Source organism: Curcuma longa, chromosome 1 (genome assembly GCF_044706935.1).
Source record: "Curcuma longa cultivar G26 ecotype Majalengka, Jawa Barat chromosome 1, ITB_CL_G26_1.1, whole genome shotgun sequence".
NCBI classification, from domain to species: Eukaryota; Viridiplantae; Streptophyta; class Magnoliopsida; order Zingiberales; family Zingiberaceae; genus Curcuma; species Curcuma longa.
Genome location: NC_133861.1, coordinates 9,602,126 through 9,624,464, shown reverse-complemented (window position 1 = coordinate 9,624,464; position 22,339 = coordinate 9,602,126). Strand labels below are relative to the sequence as shown.

The 22,339-nt window shown below is 35.5% G+C and overlaps 3 protein-coding genes across 4 annotated transcripts; 1 reads left to right on the top strand and 2 right to left on the bottom strand.

Moving 5' to 3' along the window:
- Positions 1–5,883: 5,883 nt before the first annotated feature.
- On the bottom strand, positions 5,884–6,916 carry LOC141830790 (MYB-like transcription factor EOBII). Of its 2 annotated transcripts, none has more exons than XM_074718216.1 (2): positions 6,674–6,916; positions 5,884–6,599 (listed from the first exon to the last, which is right to left on the bottom strand). In XM_074718216.1, exons 1-2 carry the CDS (start codon positions 6,849–6,851, stop codon positions 6,058–6,060), a joined length of 720 nt encoding a protein of 239 aa, XP_074574317.1. In that variant the 5' UTR covers positions 6,852–6,916; the 3' UTR covers positions 5,884–6,057. The 2 variants fall into 2 exon arrangements, with proteins under 2 accessions (XP_074574317.1, XP_074574324.1); XM_074718223.1 differs by having other exon boundaries at positions 6,686–6,916.
- Positions 6,917–9,690: 2,774 nt separating this feature from the next.
- On the bottom strand, positions 9,691–10,581 carry LOC141823816 (adenylate isopentenyltransferase-like). Its single transcript, XM_074711044.1, has one exon. It carries the CDS (start codon positions 10,579–10,581, stop codon positions 9,691–9,693), a length of 891 nt encoding a protein of 296 aa, XP_074567145.1.
- Positions 10,582–17,115: 6,534 nt separating this feature from the next.
- LOC141830123 (ABC transporter I family member 20) lies at positions 17,116–22,145 on the top strand. Its single transcript, XM_074717614.1, has 7 exons — positions 17,116–17,390; positions 17,494–17,627; positions 20,717–20,836; positions 21,004–21,099; positions 21,192–21,344; positions 21,430–21,507; positions 21,831–22,145. Exons 1-7 carry the CDS (start codon positions 17,198–17,200, stop codon positions 22,068–22,070), a joined length of 1,014 nt encoding a protein of 337 aa, XP_074573715.1. The 5' UTR covers positions 17,116–17,197; the 3' UTR covers positions 22,071–22,145.
- The last annotated feature ends 194 nt before the right edge of the window (positions 22,146–22,339 follow it).

The window sequence follows — 22,339 nt, the reverse complement described above, 5'->3', positions numbered from 1 at the left end:
ATGGGTTGCGGAATAAGTGGATTGTGACATTGACCAGAAGTCGATTACACCAAGAGTATATACTATATATTTTTTTGGATGGATTGTGAGTGATTCACCATGTCTATATATGTATACATGAATATATAGGATATATTTCATTACGATGAATTGTGGATTGTTCACTCTCATATACAATGCTTCCTTCTTAGGTGGATTGAGGGTTATTCACCTTTATTTTTATATTTATACATAATGTGTCGGTATTAAGTGGATTTTGGTCATTCATCTTTACTTATACATTACATCCTTGATGGGTGGATTGCGAGTCATTCACCTTATATATTTATATGTGATTGGATGCATTTCATTTTGGATACATCATAGGTTATATAATGCATCCTTTATTAGATGGATTGGGGGTCGTCTGTCACATGTAGTATATATTGATAGATTGATTGATAAATTAAATAACTTATCAGAGAATAAAAGACTCTGTTCCAATCAGACTTAAACAACTTAACAGAATAAATAAAGGAACTGTCACCAACTAATTTTGACTTTATGCTTCTTCAATTTTTCCCTTGAAACTTATCAAACTTAAACACTGAATGTACTCATGAGTAGAATCTTAAAACAGAAATTGATAATATTTCTTATTTTCTTTGTCTATTCTATCCAACTATTACTAAAAGTGGAACTTGCAAATTCTATAGAAAACATGTTTGTAATCTATCTCCAACAAATTTTTAATTTATCATTTCTTCTACTCATACAATTACACAAAATACTCTATTAGAAATCAAAGTTTCAGTTTTAGAAACAAGACTTAATTAATATGCTAAGCTAAAATTATGAGTCTTAAAGCTAATACAGCCAAACTACCATATCCAAAAGGAAAAGGTCTCTATATACAAGAATATGTCTTTGATATAGATATAGTAAAAACTATATCTATATCAAAGACTCTCAATATCTGCAACATTGGACGGACTGTGGACATAGCTAGTCATGAATTTATTCTTCATGTATTTATGTCCCAGATTTTCACCACTAAATAAATCTAGAAAGTGAGATGACTCCTAACGTGGCACTTTAGCATCAGTAATTGTTCAAATGTCACATGCATACACTGCATGAATTTTGAATCCTGATTACTTGCAAAAAATATCATATCTTTTACTACTGTAGCAAAAATATCATGTCTCTAGGCAATGGCGTAGCTAGGATCTTTAACTGTCCTGGAAAATTATATATATATAAAAAAATAATGCATACATGTATAAAAGAAAAAAAATTTCTTTCCATCAAACCATGTAAGTAGAGTTTTTGTTAAATTTGAGTTGTATTGGCTTTAATTGTTAGGTTGGATTGGGTTGTTATACTGGGCTGGATTGACTCCATATACTTAGACTTCAATTACTGGGTATATTAATTAATTGTTGAGTATTTTGGCTCTCATTGTGGAGCTGCACTGGGTTGGAACCCAATGAAGCCTAGCCCTGCCTATGCCCTTGTCTCGAGGCATGGTTGAGTTAGTTACTGTGGGGCAAATTTAATTTGCTACAGTGGACAAAGGTCAAATTTCGACGAAAGCCGAGGCAATGCCCTCTGCGTAGTGGTTAACTGCAGCTTCCCGATTTACCTCTTCATAGATGGTCGTGGAGCTCACCGTGTGAGGCCGTTGGGTAGTGGATTCCAACTTTTATTGTAGAAAAAAAATAAAACATTTAAAATTTAATAAATATAATTAAAATTTTGAAAAATTAATTAAAATTTTAAATAAATTGTGAATCCATATAACAACTTCCTTTCAGGGTTTCTTTCATCATTATTGATTTTCTTAAAGTAAGTCGATGAACCTTCTTGCTCCTCGGCCAACTAAAAGATCGATAATGCACCATAAGAACTAAATTAAGGCAATGGGTGAAATGACAACAAGCCTTCAGTCCCAAGTCAACTATTGGTTATTATGATTCTCTCCTTCAATGGAATTCTAATAATTAAGATATATGTAGGGAAGAACAAGATTAAACAGAAGTGAATGAAAACACATGCTGCATATATATATATAAAACCACACAATAGCACAATAAATTTGCTACTTATATAATTCAAGCTAGGTACAGACGTATAAAAAAAAAAAGGCTCAAGCTTCAGCAATATTGTGAAGGTTGGAGAAAACAACAAAGATGCTAAAAGGTTTTCACTATCTTGTATCTCTCTCCTTCTTTTGATTGGTCTTGATGGAGGCAGCTAGCGAAACAAGCTTGGTGGCAAAGGACGAATTGTCGGCGAAGATTGATAGGCGTAGAACTCGCCTACGCATCGACGGAGAGGGCGGAGGGTCAACTACAACGACGTCGACGACGTCGATGGCGATCCGAGGAGGGGCCTTGAATGAGTTGGAGGGAAATTGAGAATCGGCGAGGGGACAGCTGTTGCAGGCGGTGGAGGAAGCGGAAGCCCGGAAGACATCATTTTTTGTCAAATAAAGTTACAGAGCTAAATATAATTTAACAATATTGATGGGATTGGATTGGATATTTAGTGAATATCAATTATAATTTATTTTACAAGAGCTATATGTTAATTCTGACAGATAACAGATTGGACAAAAGTTTCTTTTGATAAATTAAGCATTGATTCTCAAATTTATACATAAGATAGTGGCAGTAGACGCAAATCATACAACTATAGGTCCTGATCAAGTTCAGGAACTCCATTTTTCATCTGGCCGGGCTTTTCATAAAGAAAAGTTGGCAGTACAGAATCACACTCTTCAATGCCAAACTTATTGTAATTAGAAATTTAGCTTTGATAGTTCTGTATCGTGATCTAGTGAATCAACAAATTAAGGGCAAATATTAAAGTGGATAGGTGGGAAACGATGTGGATGATGAAAATGTTAAGGATGTTTGCAACACTCAAATGAGGATTAGGATGAGTGTCGAGGTTAGATTTGATGTAATCACTATAACGCTTAATGGGCCTGTGCCAGCGAGCATTAGGAACTACAGTCTTAATATTCAACAAATGTATAGAACGCGGCGCGCATAGTGTTCAACTAATTAATGGGCTTTCAGGCTTAATGCCTTGCTTGTCGATTAGACAAAATGACAAGGACTTTTATACTCTACCGGTAAATGAATCAAATATGTACGTGGGCAGTGTGCATGGCATCTAGATTCTATTTATGTAAAAAGTGAAATTTGTCATCTAACAGTTTTATGCGATCGGTCTCGAGATTAAGCTTATCAGTTATCAAGCGTTAATTTGATGCCCAAATTCGCCACCGCATTAAAAGTTAATTAAGCACGTGATATTCTTGTTGCTTTAATTATGGGATACGCGCGCACATGACACATGCAAGAATAAGAAGACTTCCCAATTCTTGATTGCTTTCTAGAGCATATGAACAGGCTGCTCAGAGAAGTCAAACCTCAAGAAATTAGACAAGTTACTGCCCTCACGGGCGACCGACGCATCCCGAGCCGAGGACAACAGCCACACATCAGTGTGTGGTTCACATGGCTTGCTACAAATGTTGGGAATTTGACTAGCTAGTGGGTTGCATTAATTAGCACATGATCTTTATCGTAAGTGACAATAATGAGGCAATTATATTATATATTCCAACATATGCTTATGCCAAAACAGTAGTAGAAAGCTTTGCTTCAGATTCTTGTTGAAGAGAATTTCTCAACACTTACGGCAAACTAGCCAACTACTGGGCATGGATGTGTACAGGCAACTAATAAAAATCTTCGCGCAGGTACAGAAATGTATCCTCGTCATTAAAACTGGCAGAGCTGCATAAGGTCCGTGATGCGGTTTTTATTCACTAAGACACGCAAATACTTAACCTGATGGAGGTCAGCGCCAAGGAAAGAAAGAAGCATAATCATCCATTTAAATTGGGTCCGTCGAATTAGTTGTCTTACCAAACAACTAAATATATATAGGTTTGATTAAAATTTTATCAATTTATTTTGAGATGGATTTAAATGGATTAATCCGTCTAGATCCGCGACCTGCGTGGATTGATCCGTAATCCGCTTAGGTAGTTAGGTTGGTTCGTTGATTGAAAAAAATTATTTATTTATTTTAAATTTAAAAATTAAAATAGAAAACTCAATAGATTAGTGACTTTAATCTGTCTAAATCACGATTCAAGTTTAAGAATTTCAACTTTACCAATTTAAACTATAATCTAAACTTAAAATTTTTAATATTGATAGGTCCATCCATCGGATTGGCCCGTCCCACCAAGCAATTTAGATGAGTTTGGTTGAAATTTTATCAATCCATTTTAAGGTGGATTGACCCGTCTAAGTCCGCGACCTGCATGGGTTGGTCCGAAACCCGCTTGAGTTGATTTTCGAGTTGAGAAAATTTATTTATTTATTTTAAATTTAAAAATTAAAATAGAAAACTTAATAGATTAGTGGGCTTAATCCTTCTAAATTACAATTCAAGTTTACGAATTTCAACTTACCAATTTAAACTATAATTCAAACTTAAACTTTTTAATATTTTTAATATTTTTTATTTTTTGATAGGTTTGTAGGTCGGGATCCGTCTAACCTATAATCCGTCTTAGGTTGAGTTGGATTGGAAATTTTTCAACCCACTAAGTTGATGGATCGGCCTGTCCCACTTCATCATATAATATAGATTTTAATAAATTAACCTATCTTATCATCATGAATTAATCTGTTTAACCATTCTAGAAAGAAAAGATAGATTCGATGACTATATATATGTATTTCAAAAAGTTTTCAGTGAACGTTGACGAACAGTGAGTTGGACCACAAAATCAGAGTTTTGTTTGGTAATAGCTACGCAAGGTTGACTCTCAAGCGGAGCTGATTAGGAAAGGACTTCATAGTGCACCCCGCCCGGTTGACTATTAATGTTGGATTGCAGGACGAAAATCTTGGCCACTTTTTTGCCCGCGTCCTCCGCTATCGATCGGACGCCAACTCAAAAGGTTGGTTTGATTTTCTACTGTCGCTCTTCGCCACTGTATGTTGATATACTGTCTCTTTCAATCTTGATCCAAATCAAAGTTCTCCCTCTTCTCTTCTCTTCTCTTCTCTTCTCTTCTATTAATTGCAAGTATTCACCTTTAAGAAGTCAGTGTGTGGATAGGAGGATTCCACACAAGCCTGGAGCGCCAAGTAGAAGCCAAAGGTGAACTATTGTTTAGGCATCACACAGTATCTGTATGAATGATTTCTTACGAATTTTCTACCTCAATGATCGAAGCTAAATACATTTGACATAAGTGATAAATTCTCCTTTTAATACAATGTATAGATAAGATTTTCCATCTGTTCTACTTTCCTAAATTTTCTACTGTTCTTTTGTTTCCTTCGCTTTAGACATGTCAATTGTCTTGAGGAATTTGTCATTGCTTACGTACGTACGTACGTGCGTTAAGTTGCAAAACCCACTAGGGTTATAAAGTATGTTGATCTTATTCCGAAAGTGTTCTCATTGAAACAACATGGAATTAATTAATTGGCTTCATCATTTTGATTAGCGAGTGGATATAGTTTTCAGCCTAAAGTAGTGAAAAAGGTAGCCAGCAAATTAACCACGGTAGTCATGAGACAAGTGAGTATGATGGGGACAACCACTAATTACTATAGGCGTTCTTAACGTTTAATCAAATATTAAGAATGGGAAACTCCCTTCTGTAATGTACATCCACTCCAAGATAATTAGTCCAAATTTGCGTCTAATTCAATGAACGTTTCACACAAAACCACCTTTCAGAGTTGCCAATCACCATTTCCTCTGCCCAAGCACGCGAGCATTTCCTATTATTATATAATAAGTTCTTCATGTAAGCAAAGCTTCTAATCATCAGTTCCACTTCTAAAAGAAAAAAAGAAATTGAAAACATATAACTCCCTCTGTTCTATTAATCGATCGGTATTCACAATATCATTGGTTTATTGTGCATCTTGAAGCTTAATCTGGCTAAAGAATTAATATCAGATCTAATCCTCCATCTTAATCACTCGCTTAATTAGTAGTTTCTGATGTCTACCATGTTAATTTTCTAATTTAGAGCTGCTGTTGTAACCAAAGTATGTCCTCCACGCTCCACATGCTCTCCCCCTGCTCCAACTCCATCCAGCGCCCACAAACGTCGTCGTCGACGTCGCTCACGAAGCTCTCGGGAGCCATCGCCGGCGGCAGCGGCGGCGGTGGCGGCGAGAGCTGTGTCTCGACGGATTCCGAGTAGGAGCAGGAACTCTCTAGGCTGCGAGGGGGCTTCTTCTGCTCATGCTGCTGCTTCTGCTCGCGGATCCTCTCTACGAGGCGCGGCATCCACACAGAGCGCACCATGTCCTCGAACTGCTTGCTGTTGACGTCGAACTGCATCTGCCTCGCGTGCTTCTGCACTCGGGTCCTCCAATAGTTCTTGATCTCGTTGTCGGTCCTCCCGGGCAAGTGGCGAGCGATCTTGGACCACCGGTTGCCCAGCCGAGAGTGGAGATCCAGGATGAGGAGCTGCTCCTCCAGGGTGATGTTGCCCCGCCGCACGTCGGGGCGGAGGTAGTTCAGCCACCGGAGGCGGCAACTCTTTCCGGTACGCCGGAGCCCTGTGAAGGACATTAAGCAAGTAAAGTGCCTGCAGCTAGCACAACAATTCATCGATTGAAAAGATGAATCTGACCGATCGATAGACCTGCGGAACGAGCAAGGGAGTTCCACCGTCCCTCGCCGTGGGCACTGACGTAGTTCAGCAGTAGGAGGTCCTCGTCCCTCGTCCAAGGTCCCCTTCTCAAATCCGTCTCCTCCTGATCGTTTGGCGGCGTGGCGGAGTCACAAAGCCCCCTCCCGTGGAACTCCATTGCGATTAACGTTCACATGAAAGCTAGGAAAAGCTGATATTACGACGAGAAAGCTAGGGAGATGGGGATTGGCCTGGAATTATTTGGCAGAGGAGAATGGTGGTTTTTATAGAGGAATTGTGAGAGCCAGAAGAAACACGTCACTGACTAAAGCCAAAAGAATAGGCTTTTAAACTTAAACGAAGCAGCCTGACGAGAGCTTTCGAGTCCCACTTTGCGTCTTCCATCTCATACTCTTCTATTCACTGCCTGCTTAATTACTGTGCTCCCTTCTGTGCGAGTTTAGCTTGTTGCCACATGGCAGTGTTATCATCTTCGAGCTGATGAGTTTTAAATATAGGGATTCAAAATCTAGGGATGTTATGTCTCGTAGCTGCGTCACCTGTCAGGAACCATTAGCATTTGCTTGGTCCCATGAGAGCACACCTGTTGGTGCTTCGGGAGATATCGTTCGTTAGTGGTTGATATCATCATATATGATATCCCTATCCTGTGCTGGTCCTGCTTCGCCATGTACTAGTGCTTTGACTCGTAAGATTCGAGGAGAAAATGGAAAGTTGTAAAGCACTTTTGAGAACAAAATCTAGGCTTCTGATATGTATATGCATGAATTGCCGAATTAATCATATCATCTATTCCCCCCATCCAGATTAAAAATTAAGTTATAGCCATGTCTGCTCATTCATTAATTTGAAATCTCCTTTTCATTCCTTACTAAAATGAGGCATGTCCATCGTCTTAGGAGCTTATACTGGTGACTATATCGAACAACGGCTGCTTAGGTGAAAAAGGAGAACGAGAAGGAAGAGGAGGAGAACAGGACAGCTAGGATAGAAGAGGAAGAGAAGAAGGTGGACGGACACAAAGGAAGAGGGAGAATTGAAGTACTGAAAAAAAAAAAAAGAGCAAAATCAAGGAAGAGGAGCCACTTGTTTAAGAATAGGACCGCAAATAAAATAAATATCTTAAGTAAGTTTGATGTAAGAACTTATTTATATTCATTTAACATATCAATTAAATGAATTAATTGAAATAATTTATTAAATTAAATGAATAAATTTCAATATACCTATGTGTTCTCTTTATTAATATTTATATATATAAAATTTAACTCTTAGTGAATAATATTTTTGATTCACAAATTAAGTTTGTGAAACATATTTATCGGCAAAGCTCTTATTAAATTTGTAAATAGACAAACAAATTGTCAAAATTTAGAAAATATGGATTGAAAAAATATATACTGAACCGAGAGGCCACTAATTATGATAATGTTGAATTCTATAGGGTATATCTATAGAGAAATTATTGTCAAAATGGTTTGGCAACTGGTGTAAAATCACTTGTTCATGCAAAATGTAGCTGCATGTAGGAGTTAATAAAAATTTAATTAAATCGAGTAAATCGATCGAATTTAAAAATTTAATTCTATGATTTAAAATTTTATTTCTTAAAAAAATTAATTAATTTAGTTCAAATTTGATATTTTAAAATTTCTTATTTGATTAAATCAAATAAATCAAATTACATTAATAATAAAAATAATGTATAAATTTTTAAATAAATGGACTTATAAATCTCTAGTAATTGATAAATCTTTCATAATATTTAAAACAATCAATTATTTTGATTATTTTGATTTTCAACCAAATTAACTGATATTTTATCGATTCGGTTTGTTTGATTTTTATTTAAAAATTTGATCGATTTGATTAATTAAAAAAATCAATTCAATTTTGATTAATTTAATTTGATTCACTTCCATTTTAATCAAATACTAAATAAACAAGTTTAAGTATAAAAAACCTGTCTATTATTTTTATTATCATTTAAAAAAATGTTCTATTTTGAGAAATATTAAAAGGTTATCCATCTCATTTTTAGTTTTGAAAATATTTTTATTTCATTACTAAATATATAGCAATTTATAAAACTGTTAGAGCAATTTTTTTAATAAAAATCTATTAATTTTTTACCAAAACTACTTTGTATTATAGTAATTTTAATTAAAATTATTTTATATTATAGTAATTTTGACTAAAACTATTTTAATTATAGTAATTTTGATATAATTATTTTATATTATAATAATTATAATAATATTTAATTAATTCACACTAAATTAAACTCTTATACCGTAAACTCCGATTGATACCTTTCCGCTCTTATTTTTAAAAAAATAATAATAATGGTACGGGAGTTCCATAGCTATTACAGAGTTCCTTTTGTGTGCTTTCCCATTTGTAATCGTACAATTACCGTAGACCTTAAAAGTGTATACGAGTGATAATTGATTGTCCGCGGGAGCTTAATATTGCCCGATGCTAGTGAAGCCGTGTTTGTCAAATAGTATGTCCTTTCCTTGTTCACCTCTATTCTTATATATGACATATTAACAACTATTGTCATCCTAATCGACTTTTTAATACTCACACTAATTTGAATTTAGGCGCTTTAAGGAAACAATATCATGAAAAAAAACTCCATGCTCTAGCCAAAATTCTGAAAATTCTTGACAAAATATTTTAGATATATTAGTTAATTAAGCTATCATTTGTATATATACTTCTATTAGAACTATATAATCATGAATAACACCAACTGCAAATAAAAATTTTATTTAATTCATATAGAGTACAAAACATTAATGGAAAAAAGGAATTTTGATCGGGAGCCTGTAAACTAACTATGTCCCCAAAAAAAATTCCTACATGATCTCAAAAAGCTAAATTTTTTTTTTCAAGAATTCACAAATTCAAAGCGTATTTTATTCATATCCGAAAAGGTCTTGAGCTTGCCTCTGCAAAACCGGATACGCTATGAATTTGATGGTAAATTCTTAATTTTTCATCTCTAAAAATTGTGCCACAGCAATCGTGCTAGGCTCGACCACATCCCTTTGCCAAGGCACCGCCATGGCACCATCCTCCCCGGAGAGATACGCCGTCACAGCAGCCGTGGCGTCCATTCGAAGCAGCGGCCAGCCCATCGACTGCAATCGCTTGATCTTCTGTATCTGTTTCTCCGACAATATGCGCGTGTTCTCCTTCATGGCAGCAAGCGCCGCCTCGTAAACTGACGGGGTTCGCTGCTCCTTGTCAGTGAAGTAAGTTCGGAATTCCGACACCCCGATGGTCTTCCCTATCCCGAGATGCTGCTCCTTCGCCCCTTCCTTCGCGAAGAAGTCGCCCAGCTCGTCCATCAAGCCCTCCCGCACCATCTCGTCCACTCGGCGGTCGAGGTGCTCGGCCAGCACCTCGGCGTCCACGTGCACCCAGATAAGTAAGCAGTCGTACTGCGGCGGCCCCTCCTCCCTCATCTCCTCGCCGAGGAACGGCTCGTAGTCGGGGTCGAACTGGTCCGCGAGCAGCGCGTAGATGAATGAGTTCGACCCTCCAGTGAGGATCGGCACTCGGCCACGAGCCGAGATCTCTCGAATCTTGTCGCCGGCCAGGGAGCGGTACTCAGCCGCCGGTAGCTCCCCAGATGCCGAATCATAACTATCGATCAGATGGTGCGGGACTCCACGCTGCTTCGCCGGTGCAATCTTATTGGAGGCGATGTCAAGCCCGGGGTAGATTTGGATCTTATCAGAGTTGACAACTTCGCCTGAGAACATGAGCGACAACTCAATAGCGAGCTTGGTTTTACCTGTGCCAGTGGCGCCCATGACCACCACCAGTTTTTCCTTGGGCACGGCGGCGGCCGGGCATTCTTGGCATGACACCATTGGCCTGGCTACCGTGGTGGCCGTTGCATTTCTGATCAGTACTGCAAGAAAAAGCACCGGAGACGAACACCTCCTCGGATTTGGACATGCAAAGCATTGAACCCTCCATCTTCGTCATGGGATCTTGAATGAACAAAGCTGTAAAAATTGTTATGTGTAGAATTGTTTTTTTTTTCTTTGCTAATCTATTACGAGAGTATTTATTGACACTTGCATTCTTATCCATTTATTCTACAATAGGAAGATGTGTTAATGCTTGCCTAATTTGTTTTTATTCCTTCAAGTTTAATGCATATTATGATAAACAGATGATAAGCTCAATATATCTATAGAGAGCCTTTAAACAGATTATATTATTCAAAAAAATTTCTATATTACCTTAATTATATCATTAAATACATGGGTGAACGAAGAAATTAAAAAAAGAAATTAATATATGGCATGACATTATATTTATTAGAAAAATTAATGAGAGGAGTTAAAGTAAAAAAAAAAACCTTTAATACAAACTTTTTAAAGTGAATTCATTTTAGTAAGAAATAAAAGAATTCCACTATTTTTCAACTTTATACGGAATGAAAATCGTAAATTGTAAATTAATTTTGATTTTAAAAGGAATAGTTTTAGATTTCTTAAAGAAACGTTAATCTAAATCTCTTTTATAGCAAGGTGAGATATTAACATTTTTTTTAATTAACATGTTGTTTTCTTTGCTTAGAAAACAGGAAGTATTTCTCACTTACCATAAGTGGCAAAAAGATAAAAATGAGTTTAATATCTTCTTTAACCCTCACATATAATTATTTGATTTTTATAACCTATATAAATGCAAACTAATTTGGCTCTTTTATAAAATAATATACATTATTTTAGTAATTAAGAATATCATTCTTTATATGATATTTTATAACTTTGATATTTGTAATTTTTTATTTTTTTATTGGTATATGTAAATTCATTAATCAAATTGACATACACATCTTATCATATTTAGTTAGTACTATATTATAAATTTGAACTTCCTAAGATAGCATGTGGCTTGTCATCGCCGTATCGATTAATTACATTCCTACGCGTTGTTTCCTATTATCCATTGTTCAAATATTTTGTGACCGTTGACGTCACTAGAGGGGATGAATTACGTACAATTCAATTCTCTTTTCATTAGTCAATTGTTTGTGCTCGTCTACAATGAATTATATGCAACGAAAACATATACAATATAAACGGAGAGACAAGCTTAGGAGACAATCAATTTAATATTAACAAGAGAAATATATATTTTTTATTTGTAGGTCGCTATTCACCTCTCCCCTTTAGCGGTCTGAATTGCTTCCGCAACACCAAGATTTGGTATCAGAGAAGGATCGCTCAAAACTAACCACCAACTAAGCAATTAGATCGGGAGGAATGGTCAGATCAAACATCCACCCACCAAAGTTCGAAGGCGAATTCATTATGTGGAAAAAGAAATTGAAAGTGTTCTTTAAAATATATTTTGAAATTATGATATGTATTAAATATGGTTTCAAATTGTCCAGAATTGAAATGGAGAACTCGTGGGACATAGATGGACTAAATAGTAACGAGACAAGTTCATGATTAATAGTAAGATAGAATTTCATTTGCTAAATGTGTTACCAGTGCAAGAACTGAACTGAATTGACACTTACAACTTTGTCAAAGAACTCTGAAAAAAATTCCTAGAACTCCATGAATTGACACCTACACTCAAATTTCTCTCAATTTGGATGAATAGTCCAAATCACTCCAAATTGACTTCCTCATTTATCCCTAGTCTTAAGTTCAAATTGGATCAATCCAACTCGAGTCTATGGCTACCTTGAGTTCCTACAAAATTATATTCACATCTTTAGATAAAATGCCACAAATATGAGATAAATTACATCAAAACTCAAAATAAATCCAAACTCATAAAATGTAGTATAAATGCGAATTTAAATACACGAGAGGATTAAAAGCATGAGTATAAGAGTCAAAATCTCATATCAAAATGGCGGTTATCAAATTCCCCACACTTATTTTTGTATTTCTCAGGCAAGTAAACAAAACTATGAAACAAATAATTAAAATCCTCTCCCAAGCAATTTCGTAGCAATACTTTGAAGATAGTAAAAGGTGATTATTTAAGACCATCAAAAGATTAAAACATTCATGAATCAATTCCTACATTAGTCAATAAGCATGGTAATTTCAATCCACTTGAAGAATCAAGAAAGTTGTAATCTATCAGGTAAATATTTTTACTCTAACTCTCACAATCATATGTGGAAATGGAGGTTCACTCAATGCAGCTCACAACACTTCACTACCATATATATGCTTGCTTATTTTCTAATTCCCCATCATCATAAAAATATAGTTTGAATGAATCAAAGGGATTTATTAAGAATAGAATAAAGTAAAAAAGAACTAAGTGAAGTGAGCAAAATGGTCAAAAGGAAAAGAATCAATGAGGAAATGAGAGTATTAGAAGAATAAATCCGATGAGTTAACCACTTGATGTGCATTAAAGAATTTCTCATGTTGATGGAGTAACAAGAAATACTTAATCTTGGTGCCACTTTGGAATAATCTATTTTTACCACTACTGGAGAAAATCAACAACTTATCTTCCATGCCTTGCCATATGTACTTCACCATGGTCGGAATCTCTAGCATTACCTCAAATTTTCAAAATCCTACAAAAGTATCAAGTTCTAAAAATTACAAGTTTCCTTCTAGTTCCAATCATGAAATATTCACTTCAATACCTTCTTAACCTGTTCTTTATCCCAATTGGTTCAGTAAATCAATACCTGTACACCTCAAACAGATAATCTAATGTTCAAAATTACGAAGAGGTTGTACAGATTCAGATTCAGAATGTGCAGCCCGGTAGCAGAATATCAGATCTAAGTTTAATAGAATTCTAAGACTTAATAGCATAAGGTGACTGAACAAATTCCAAATCAGTTCAAACTGGAACTGCAGGACTTTGTCTGATTTGTAATCAGATTTCTTCTTCTTATGGCAGCTTCCAAGTTCTTGTTTCCTAACACTACATGTTCATTGATCTTGTTCTTCAAAATTGTAGTGATGCTACCAACACTAGCTAGGAAACTTTAAGATTGATTTCATCTTTGCAATTTATGAATTCAAAAACCAAATTCAGAAATCATGCCAAAGAACTCCAGAAATGGAGCTAATTTCTAAAATTCTAGTTTTCCAAAATTTAATTTCAGAATTTCAGAAATTTGGACAAGGTAATCAGATTCAAGAGGCTCAGGAAGAACACCAAATGACAATAAAAGGGCAAGTACTTCACTTGAGGTTGTCATTGATCAAAAGATTTCCATAGAATTTGACACGCAATAAATTGAAGCTGATACGTTCATTCACAGCTTTTATTGGCTGAATTCTGGTCCTTACATTTTGAAAACATGCTCCTCAAGTCCTGCATTAAGCTAATTCAGAATTCAGATTCAAAGATTAGCTTCAGAATTCAGCAAGAATTCAAAGAGTTGAAGTTTCCAAAGAGTTTCCGAAATTCAGAAAATCAGATTCAAACTCAATGCCTAAGGAATTTCTGCATTTCAAAAATCAATTTCAGAGATCAATGTTCAGAGTATCAATTATGTCATACAGGAAAACAGAGTTAGGATTCAAATTCAATGGAGGTTCAAGATCTTGATGGCAAAGGATAACTGAATTTGATTTCTGAAATAGGTTCTGTTGTGCCATTCTTATCATCATTTTTCTCATTCCAATTCTACACTTTTGACCACATCCCCTTGATTTTATTCCCTTCTTGAAATGTTTGAACAAACATTGTTGCCTTATTGATTCTGAATGGAAGCCAGGTGCTGTTATGAGGTATGATGGTCAGCCTTCAGTAATAGTAGCAGAAACATTGTTGCCTTTACTATGGTGTGACACTCCTATTACTTGATTTCTTAAGTGTATCAGTGACTTGTTTCCCTTATTATTGAGGACTTTGTGGCCCATTGCGAAATGAGTTATTTGATTACAATGTGATTCCTTATCCTCATCAGCACCAGGGGTTTCCTCTCACAAGTGCTAAGTAAGTTTCAACTCTGTGCAGTCTGATAGCTCCTGCTTTCAAGTTTTTTTTTTTTCAGCTTTTGCCTTTTCTCGGAAAGGGTCTCAATCCATGGCCTCTTCATTTACAATTCCTCCCTCTTCATGGTCTGTTAGTATTCTGGACAGCTCTGAATTTTGCAGAAAATGCAAGATATTGGCACATGGACTTTAGAACAATTATTTCTGAAATCAGGAAATCCGAAATTCAATTTTCAGTCAGCTGCAGGAATGATTATCTCTTTATATATAACTTCAGATTCCAACCTACAACCAACAATGGGTTCAACTGACATCTACACTTTTAAAATCTTCTTGATTCTAATTTGTATCTCAAATAGTTTCACAATCGGATTGGTTTGGAGATGAGAAACTTGATAATTTCTGCACCTTTGTCACTGAGTAAACAAGAGCTTTACTTGAGCTTTCCACTGATCAAAAATCTGCATAAGAAACTTGGCATACAATAGATTTAGGTTGGTACATCATCTTTGATTTCATTTTTGCAGGTTTCTGATTTCTTTTGCTGTAAATGATTCTTACTTCTTGATAACAAAGGAAGTACCCTCTTGTTATTTCAGAGTTCATTTTTTATAAACTGATGCTCCAGATTCAAAAGGTCAATTTCAGAACTAATATTGATTTCTGGATATCTGGTTTCAGGAATTCCAGTTTTACAAATAACACAGATTCAGTTTCAGAAATTGAAATTCAAGAGAGTCTTGCCTTGAACCATGAAGAGTTAAGCTTAGAAAAGGTTTCATTTAGCAGTGAAATGTTTGGAACTTGAATTCAAAACAATGCTGATCAGAAACAGCATCAGCATTTGGCACAAAAAATAAGTTTCGCTCCAGCAGTAATAGTTATTAACTTCTTCTTTTTCAGAATTTAAATCTTCAGATAATTGAAGAAATGAAAATACCAAACAGGGAATGCTTTTAATTCATTCCCATTCACAGAACAGATTCTGGTTCAGTCAAAGACTTATGCATTTCAGAGATTTAGAATTCAATTTCCAGAATTGAGGCTGGTTTCTATAATCTGCTACTTCAGATTTTTGTTACAAAAATTATGAGTCAATGCAATCCCAGCTGAGTCCTGAAGAGCTTTTAGTACTGCCATGGCCAGTAGTGCATTGGTGAAGAACCAAATCAAATTTCTTGCAAACCAGTAGCAACAATTCAAAGGCAAACTTCTCAATACTTCTTCACAGTCTTCTTTTTTTCAGAATTCAACTTCAAAAAATTTCAGCTGCCCCTTCTTCCAAGGCTTTCGAGTCAATTAAGAATGAGTTTCATGTAGAAGATGGAACATCAAATGTCATTGCGAATTAAGTACTTAACTTAGTTCAGTTACTATCCAGGAAGTTTGTAAGAAGATTTGACACAAAATAATTCTAATTTGATACTAAACTCCTTGGGTCATTATTTTTTTTCCTTCTCTTGTTTTAAGCTTCTTGAGATGACCACTGTATGTAGGGGTGTCGATTCGAATGGATCGGATGGTACGGGTGAGTTCGGGTTGGGTGGAATCAAGCATATTACAAAAAAAATCTTAACTCGAACCCGTCTTGAACTTGAAATCAACTCGAACACTATAAAGTTGAACCCGAATAACCAACCCGAATAACTCAACCAACCTGATTTGATTTAACAAAATAATTAAATAAAAATTAAAAACACATAATAATATTTTAATATATCAAGATTGTTATATGTTGTAAATAGCTTTAGCCAAAATCATTACACATGTAATAATTTTTTGAAATAATTTTTTTTAAAACTTGAAATAAATTTAATCGAGTTAAAATAATTTTGATAGAAATGCTATTATAATATTGAAATAAGAATATTTTAAAATAAAAAATAAGATAAATGACTGTTTTAATATAAAGTGTTCATTTCATAGAATGATCTTTTAATTGTTACTCTTCAAACTACTCCTAAATTATTTGACCGATCTCTAGTTTATAAAGAAATTTCTCAACAATTTTTATTTAAATGTATATGAAAAGAATTTAAAATTTTACAACATCGTTAATAAAAATTAGAACAATGATATGTAACATGAAAAAGTTCAACATGAAATCAACATGACACACTGTATACAATGGATTCCTACATCGATGTAGTGAAATTCATAAGTATACAATTGAGTTTTTTCATGTTGATTTTATGTTAAATTTTTTCATATTACATATTATTTTTTTTAAACTTAATGACTGAAGTCGGACCGAGCCGAGCCGACAACCTAACCTCGATCCGGTGGCTGAGCCGGAGATTTACCCTTAAATGGATCGGTTTTACCTAAACCAAGTCCAATGACGTGCCTTCTTTTCATTCCAAAAACGGATCATGGGGAGTAGGTGCGGGATGTGGTCCACAGAGCCCCACCTAGCTGGAACCTTCACTCTGCGAGAACTTTATGCGGCAGCGCGACGAGCACGATCGGTCGCGAATCCCGTCTTCGTCCTCGTGCAAACCCCCCTTCTGAAAGAAAGTGGGAACAGAGATCGATGGCGGACGATTGCCCCGCCGACTCAGCTTCTGGCGCTCGAGGTGCCCCTGTGGTGGAGATTAAGAACCTCCGCTTCACGTATCCTGGGATCGACGGCCACCCGCCTCCGGGGTCCGCACCCCTGATCGACGACTTCTCACTATCGCTCGAAGCCGGAGAACGGTGCCTTCTTGTGGGATCCAATGGGGCCGGTTGGTGATTTGTTTCCTTTGTATGCGATTTGAGTTGACTACGAGCCCATGTTGAAAGTGGGAGGTTCTGATCTCGTCTTTGTGGATGTGGATTTGAATTTAGGAAAGACTACGATACTGAAGATATTGGGTGGGAAGCACATGGTGGCGCCTGAGATGGTTCGGATCTTCGGGAGGTCGGCCTTCCATGACACCGCTCTCACCTCTTCTGGCGATCTTTCTTACTTGGGTGGAGAGGTAAGGCATGAGACTCTTCTGATAGCTGGGGTCTATTCGGGTTTAGATTTTGGGATAATTGGCACATATTGATAGAAAATTTGCAGTTTTAACAGATTTTGAAATTTCATGCTTAACAAATTGATTTGCTATTATTGTTGTAACGAGTATAACCTCCTGAAATATTGATGAAATTTTAGTTGGATGTTGATGGTATTAGATCATTTTACATCAGATGCCATTTTGATACCATATTGCACTCTCTAATGATCGAACATGTAACATTGTCATGCTTTCATAGTTTCATTATTAAAATTAGTCAAACTGTTAAATTATTTTTTTTAATTTCTAATAAATTATGTTTACACTTGACATGATGAGTCATAAAAAATATCATTTATGCCAAACTGTGCTGAGGAAGAGGTACGAGTGTGCTGATTTTCGATAATTTACGGCTTTTAATGATGTGCTTTCGTCAAAAAAAAATGTCATTTATGCCAAACTGTGCAGGGAAGAGTTACAAGTTCTGATTTTGGGACATTTTTACAGTTTTTACTGATGCTCTTCCTCACGCTTTTTAGACCTTGAAAGAAGGAAATGGTGGATTCCTTTTCTTGGTCACTATAATAGATGTTTTTTTTCTTTCTTTTTTTTTTTAAACTGCTAGCAGAGAAAGACCCCTAGGGACAAAAGACATGGGGTTCAAGAGAGAATAAAAAAGTAATCATGTGTGTTTTGTTTTAATTTCTAGTCGACTAAAGTATTTCATGGATATTTTCTTCTACTAAACTTTATCTATTTTAGATATTCCAATATACCATAGTCTCATATAATATACTAGGATTTAAATACTTTGGGAGTCAATGGAACTATTTCAGTAATATTCTACCATCTCAACTCCCAAGTTGTTAGAGTGTGCTAGAAGCCTACAACAGTTACAAATTGAAAACATGTACACAGAGGATTTATTTATTAAGATCTTGATTGTCCAAGTTATATTTAGCAATTATCTGTTAAATTTCTAATATTGTCTCTTGGTACTTATCTTATTGTTGTATAAACATCTTTCTGTGACTAGTTGAATTGCATGAGTTCACATTTATGAGAAAACCAATTTTTTAACCAAGATATTTGAAAAGATAACAATTATAAAACCAAGTTATCCTGATTGTGCATGCTATATTTGTGTCACACAATTATTTCCTTCGTGCTGTGATAGTTTGAACACCGTGCAATTATTATCAGATTAAGTCATTACCATGACTTAGAGTTGGAAGAAATTTTTTTCGCCCTTTAGTGAAAGAAAAACAAGATTTTAACTGTCCAGTTGATTCAGTGCACTTGTACCTAGGAAGGAGACATCTTAATGCTTAATTGTTGAATCATGATAAAAAAAAGGTTAATTTTTTATACAAGTCCTGCAAATCTCTACAACCATCAGAAAGGACCTTCTCTATTTTTTAGTAATGTTTGATGGTCAAAAAGCCTCTTGATTACAACCATGTATTGACTCAATGTATGCATCACAATATACAACCCACATTACATAGACTGAATGGGTTAACTGATAGGTTGGAGATATGGAAGAAAGTAGTTACTTCAATAATGCATCTTCCTCTAATCTTTTGATTTCTTTCTATCTTAGCCTTGACTTTGCACCATTTGTCTTGTTTTTAATGGTGAACAACTAGCATATTGGATGAATGTTTGAGACTGGAGTTTAGAATTGTCATTAAAATGTATACATACCTGTCAGGAACTTGTGGGGGCAAATTCTGTTGTATGTTGACTGAACAGCTTGCATTTGAAGAATTTAATTAATCATGTAAAGTTGGGCCATTGCTAGAATTGTCTAATTTTGTAATGTGATTTATGGTCAATCTCAAATTATGCAATGTGGTGTAAAGTTTAATTTCCTAAAAGTTGAACTATTTCATCACGTGTATTGTTTTTCTGACATTCATCACTTTCATGTTGACTTTCAGTGTATTGTTTCTGTATTTGATCCTTCCTGATTTGCATTTGAGTTGCATATACAGTCCCACAATATTTTTTCCCGACCAGTTATAAATAGCACGTGTAACATGCCCATTTAATGCCTTCAACAGTAGTTACATATTTTGAACTTAAAAACAATAGAACAGTATCAAGATATGGCATCCAAATAGCATTAGTTGGATATCACAATTCCTTTTTTTTAATAGGTACAGTCATGCTGACATTATCCTAGTAGGATTACTTAGTATAATAAATTTTGGTTTGGTGAATAGATTGAAAAGTTTCATATTTGCTTTGATTTGGTCTAAAGGAGGCCATGGCTTCAGCCTTTTATTCAACTGATAAACATCTCAAAGTTACATGCACACATAGCTGCTCTAGGGATTTCCTTCAATGATTGAGTACACAGTCCCTCTGGAGAATTTCAAAGTTCTGCTTTGAATTCCCCAATTTCTAAAGCATCGTTGTCATGCTAAATGGTGCAATAATTTGCCTCTTTGTTGTTGTAGATGAATTTTATTTCCCAATCTCTCGTTCTTAACACTTGTATCTTCTCCTGAACTCCTTTGAATGTTGTTGGCCATTTTAATGATGTCGTGATGGTCTCTCTACAATCCAATTCAACCTCCACCTTCCTGAACCCCAAGACCCTTTCTGATACTTGTCAATTCTGCCTCCTAGGAAAATGTGGGATCTATCACCTAGTCTTTTTTGTTGCTTCCATGTCTGTGTGTACATGTTCATTGTCTTTCTCCCTTCAACTCCTCCCTATGAGTTCCCAGGCTTAGTATTACCAATTCAAGTCACTGTGGCTTCTTAAATTATTTGTCAAGATTTGCTTGGTTTCTCCAAAAGCATAATTTCCAAACTTCTACAGTGAACATCAGGCTCCATTCATTACCCTTGATCCAGGTTTGTCAATCCAGATCCGTAAGCAGGTTTCTGTATAGAATATTGAAAATGATCTCTCAGTATCAAATATTGACAAAAGTCTAGAATTGATTCCTTATCATTTTGTAAATTCCATATTTCTTTGTGCAAAATACTTTGAAATATTGAACTTATTTGATGGAAGACTTATTGGAAGTTCATTTTGTTGCTTGTTGATACAGTGGAGGAGAGATGTTGCTTTTGCTGGTTTTGAGGTGTCGATTCAAATGGATATTTCTGCTGAGAAGATGATATATGGTGTTTCTGGCATTGAGCCCGATAGAAGAGATGAACTGATTAAAGTATGCATTAGTCCATTCATGTGAGCGTGCCTCACTACTGATTGTCTTTGAACATACAATCTCACCTGATAGTATTGTACTAAAGTTGCCATGAAAGAGAATCTTGGAGATTATCTATATAGTTATAATTCCTTATTCAGACAAGATGACTTTATCTGGCTATGCAGGTTTTAGACATTGATTTATCATGGAGAATGCACAAAGCATCTGATGGTCAAAGGAGACGCGTTCAAATTTGCATGGGTCTTCTTAAACCATTTAAGGTTAAGCAATAGCTACATATGATACTCAGCTATATCCATCAATAAGTATCATGTTACAACCTAGACGCTTACTGTTTGGTTCCTTTTTATAGGTTCTTCTTCTTGATGAAATAACAGTTGACTTAGATGTCCTTGCAAGAGCCGACCTTTTAAGATATCTCAAGAAGGAATGTGAAGAACGAGGTGCCACCATTATATATGCAACACACATTTTTGATGGTCTAGAGGACTGGCCGACACATGTTGTAAGTTTGCAGCATAGATCTAGCTTTTTCAATAATTTATTTGGATTTTTCCGCTCATATTGATAGGAGCTAATGGCATTGTCAGGTATATGTGGCTCATGGAAAATTGCAACTAGCACTACCTTTGGAGAAAGTCAAGCAGATGAGTAATTTATCATTAATGGTAAGTTAATGTTTGGACGTTAATTGAGATAGAAGCAATCATGGTTTATATGAAACACACGAGGCATTCAGTAACCCTATTTGATTCCTGATTACCTAAGATATTTCATCCTACTTCTCAGTTGGGGTTACCTTTTTTCTCAGTTTGTTATACTTTATATTGGCATCTTATTAGGAATAACAAAGGAGGCCATCCTCTACTTAGCTAGATGAACAATTACACTTGCAAAAAAAAGTTGTCCATTTGAAGGAACAGCATAATTCTCTAGCGTCTAAAGCATAGTTTTGACTTTCTGATTGAACTTTCGTATTTGATTATTTTAGCGAACAGTGGAGAGTTGGTTGAGGAAGGAAAGGGATGAAGACAGGAGGAGAAGAAAGGAGCGAAGGGAAAGTGGGCTTCCAGAATTTGAGAAACAAGTCGAGGGGTCCAGAGTAACAGGCGATCCTGCCCGCTTCGCGACCCGAGTGATGAACAACGGCTGGGCAGCTGGAAGGCTTAATTCAACTGTAGCGGGGGAGGAGAATTTCCTTTTGAGTTCCAACAGGGTCCTTAGACAATAACTTCAGCTTTATTATGCTCTGTTCGAGTGTGATCAATTTAGTATTTTCATGAAAATGAAAGGAATTGTTTTTATACATTATCATGTCAATGATATATATTGAAGTACTAATAAAGTTCAGATTTCCAATTTCAGTCAGTTGGAAGTCGATCAATGTTGATTTGATTAGAAATCTAAAACATATATTTTCAATCACAATTTTACTTATTTCTTATTTTACTCACTCTCTGTGGAATGCTTATATACTCTGTTTTAGTTTTCAAGGAATAC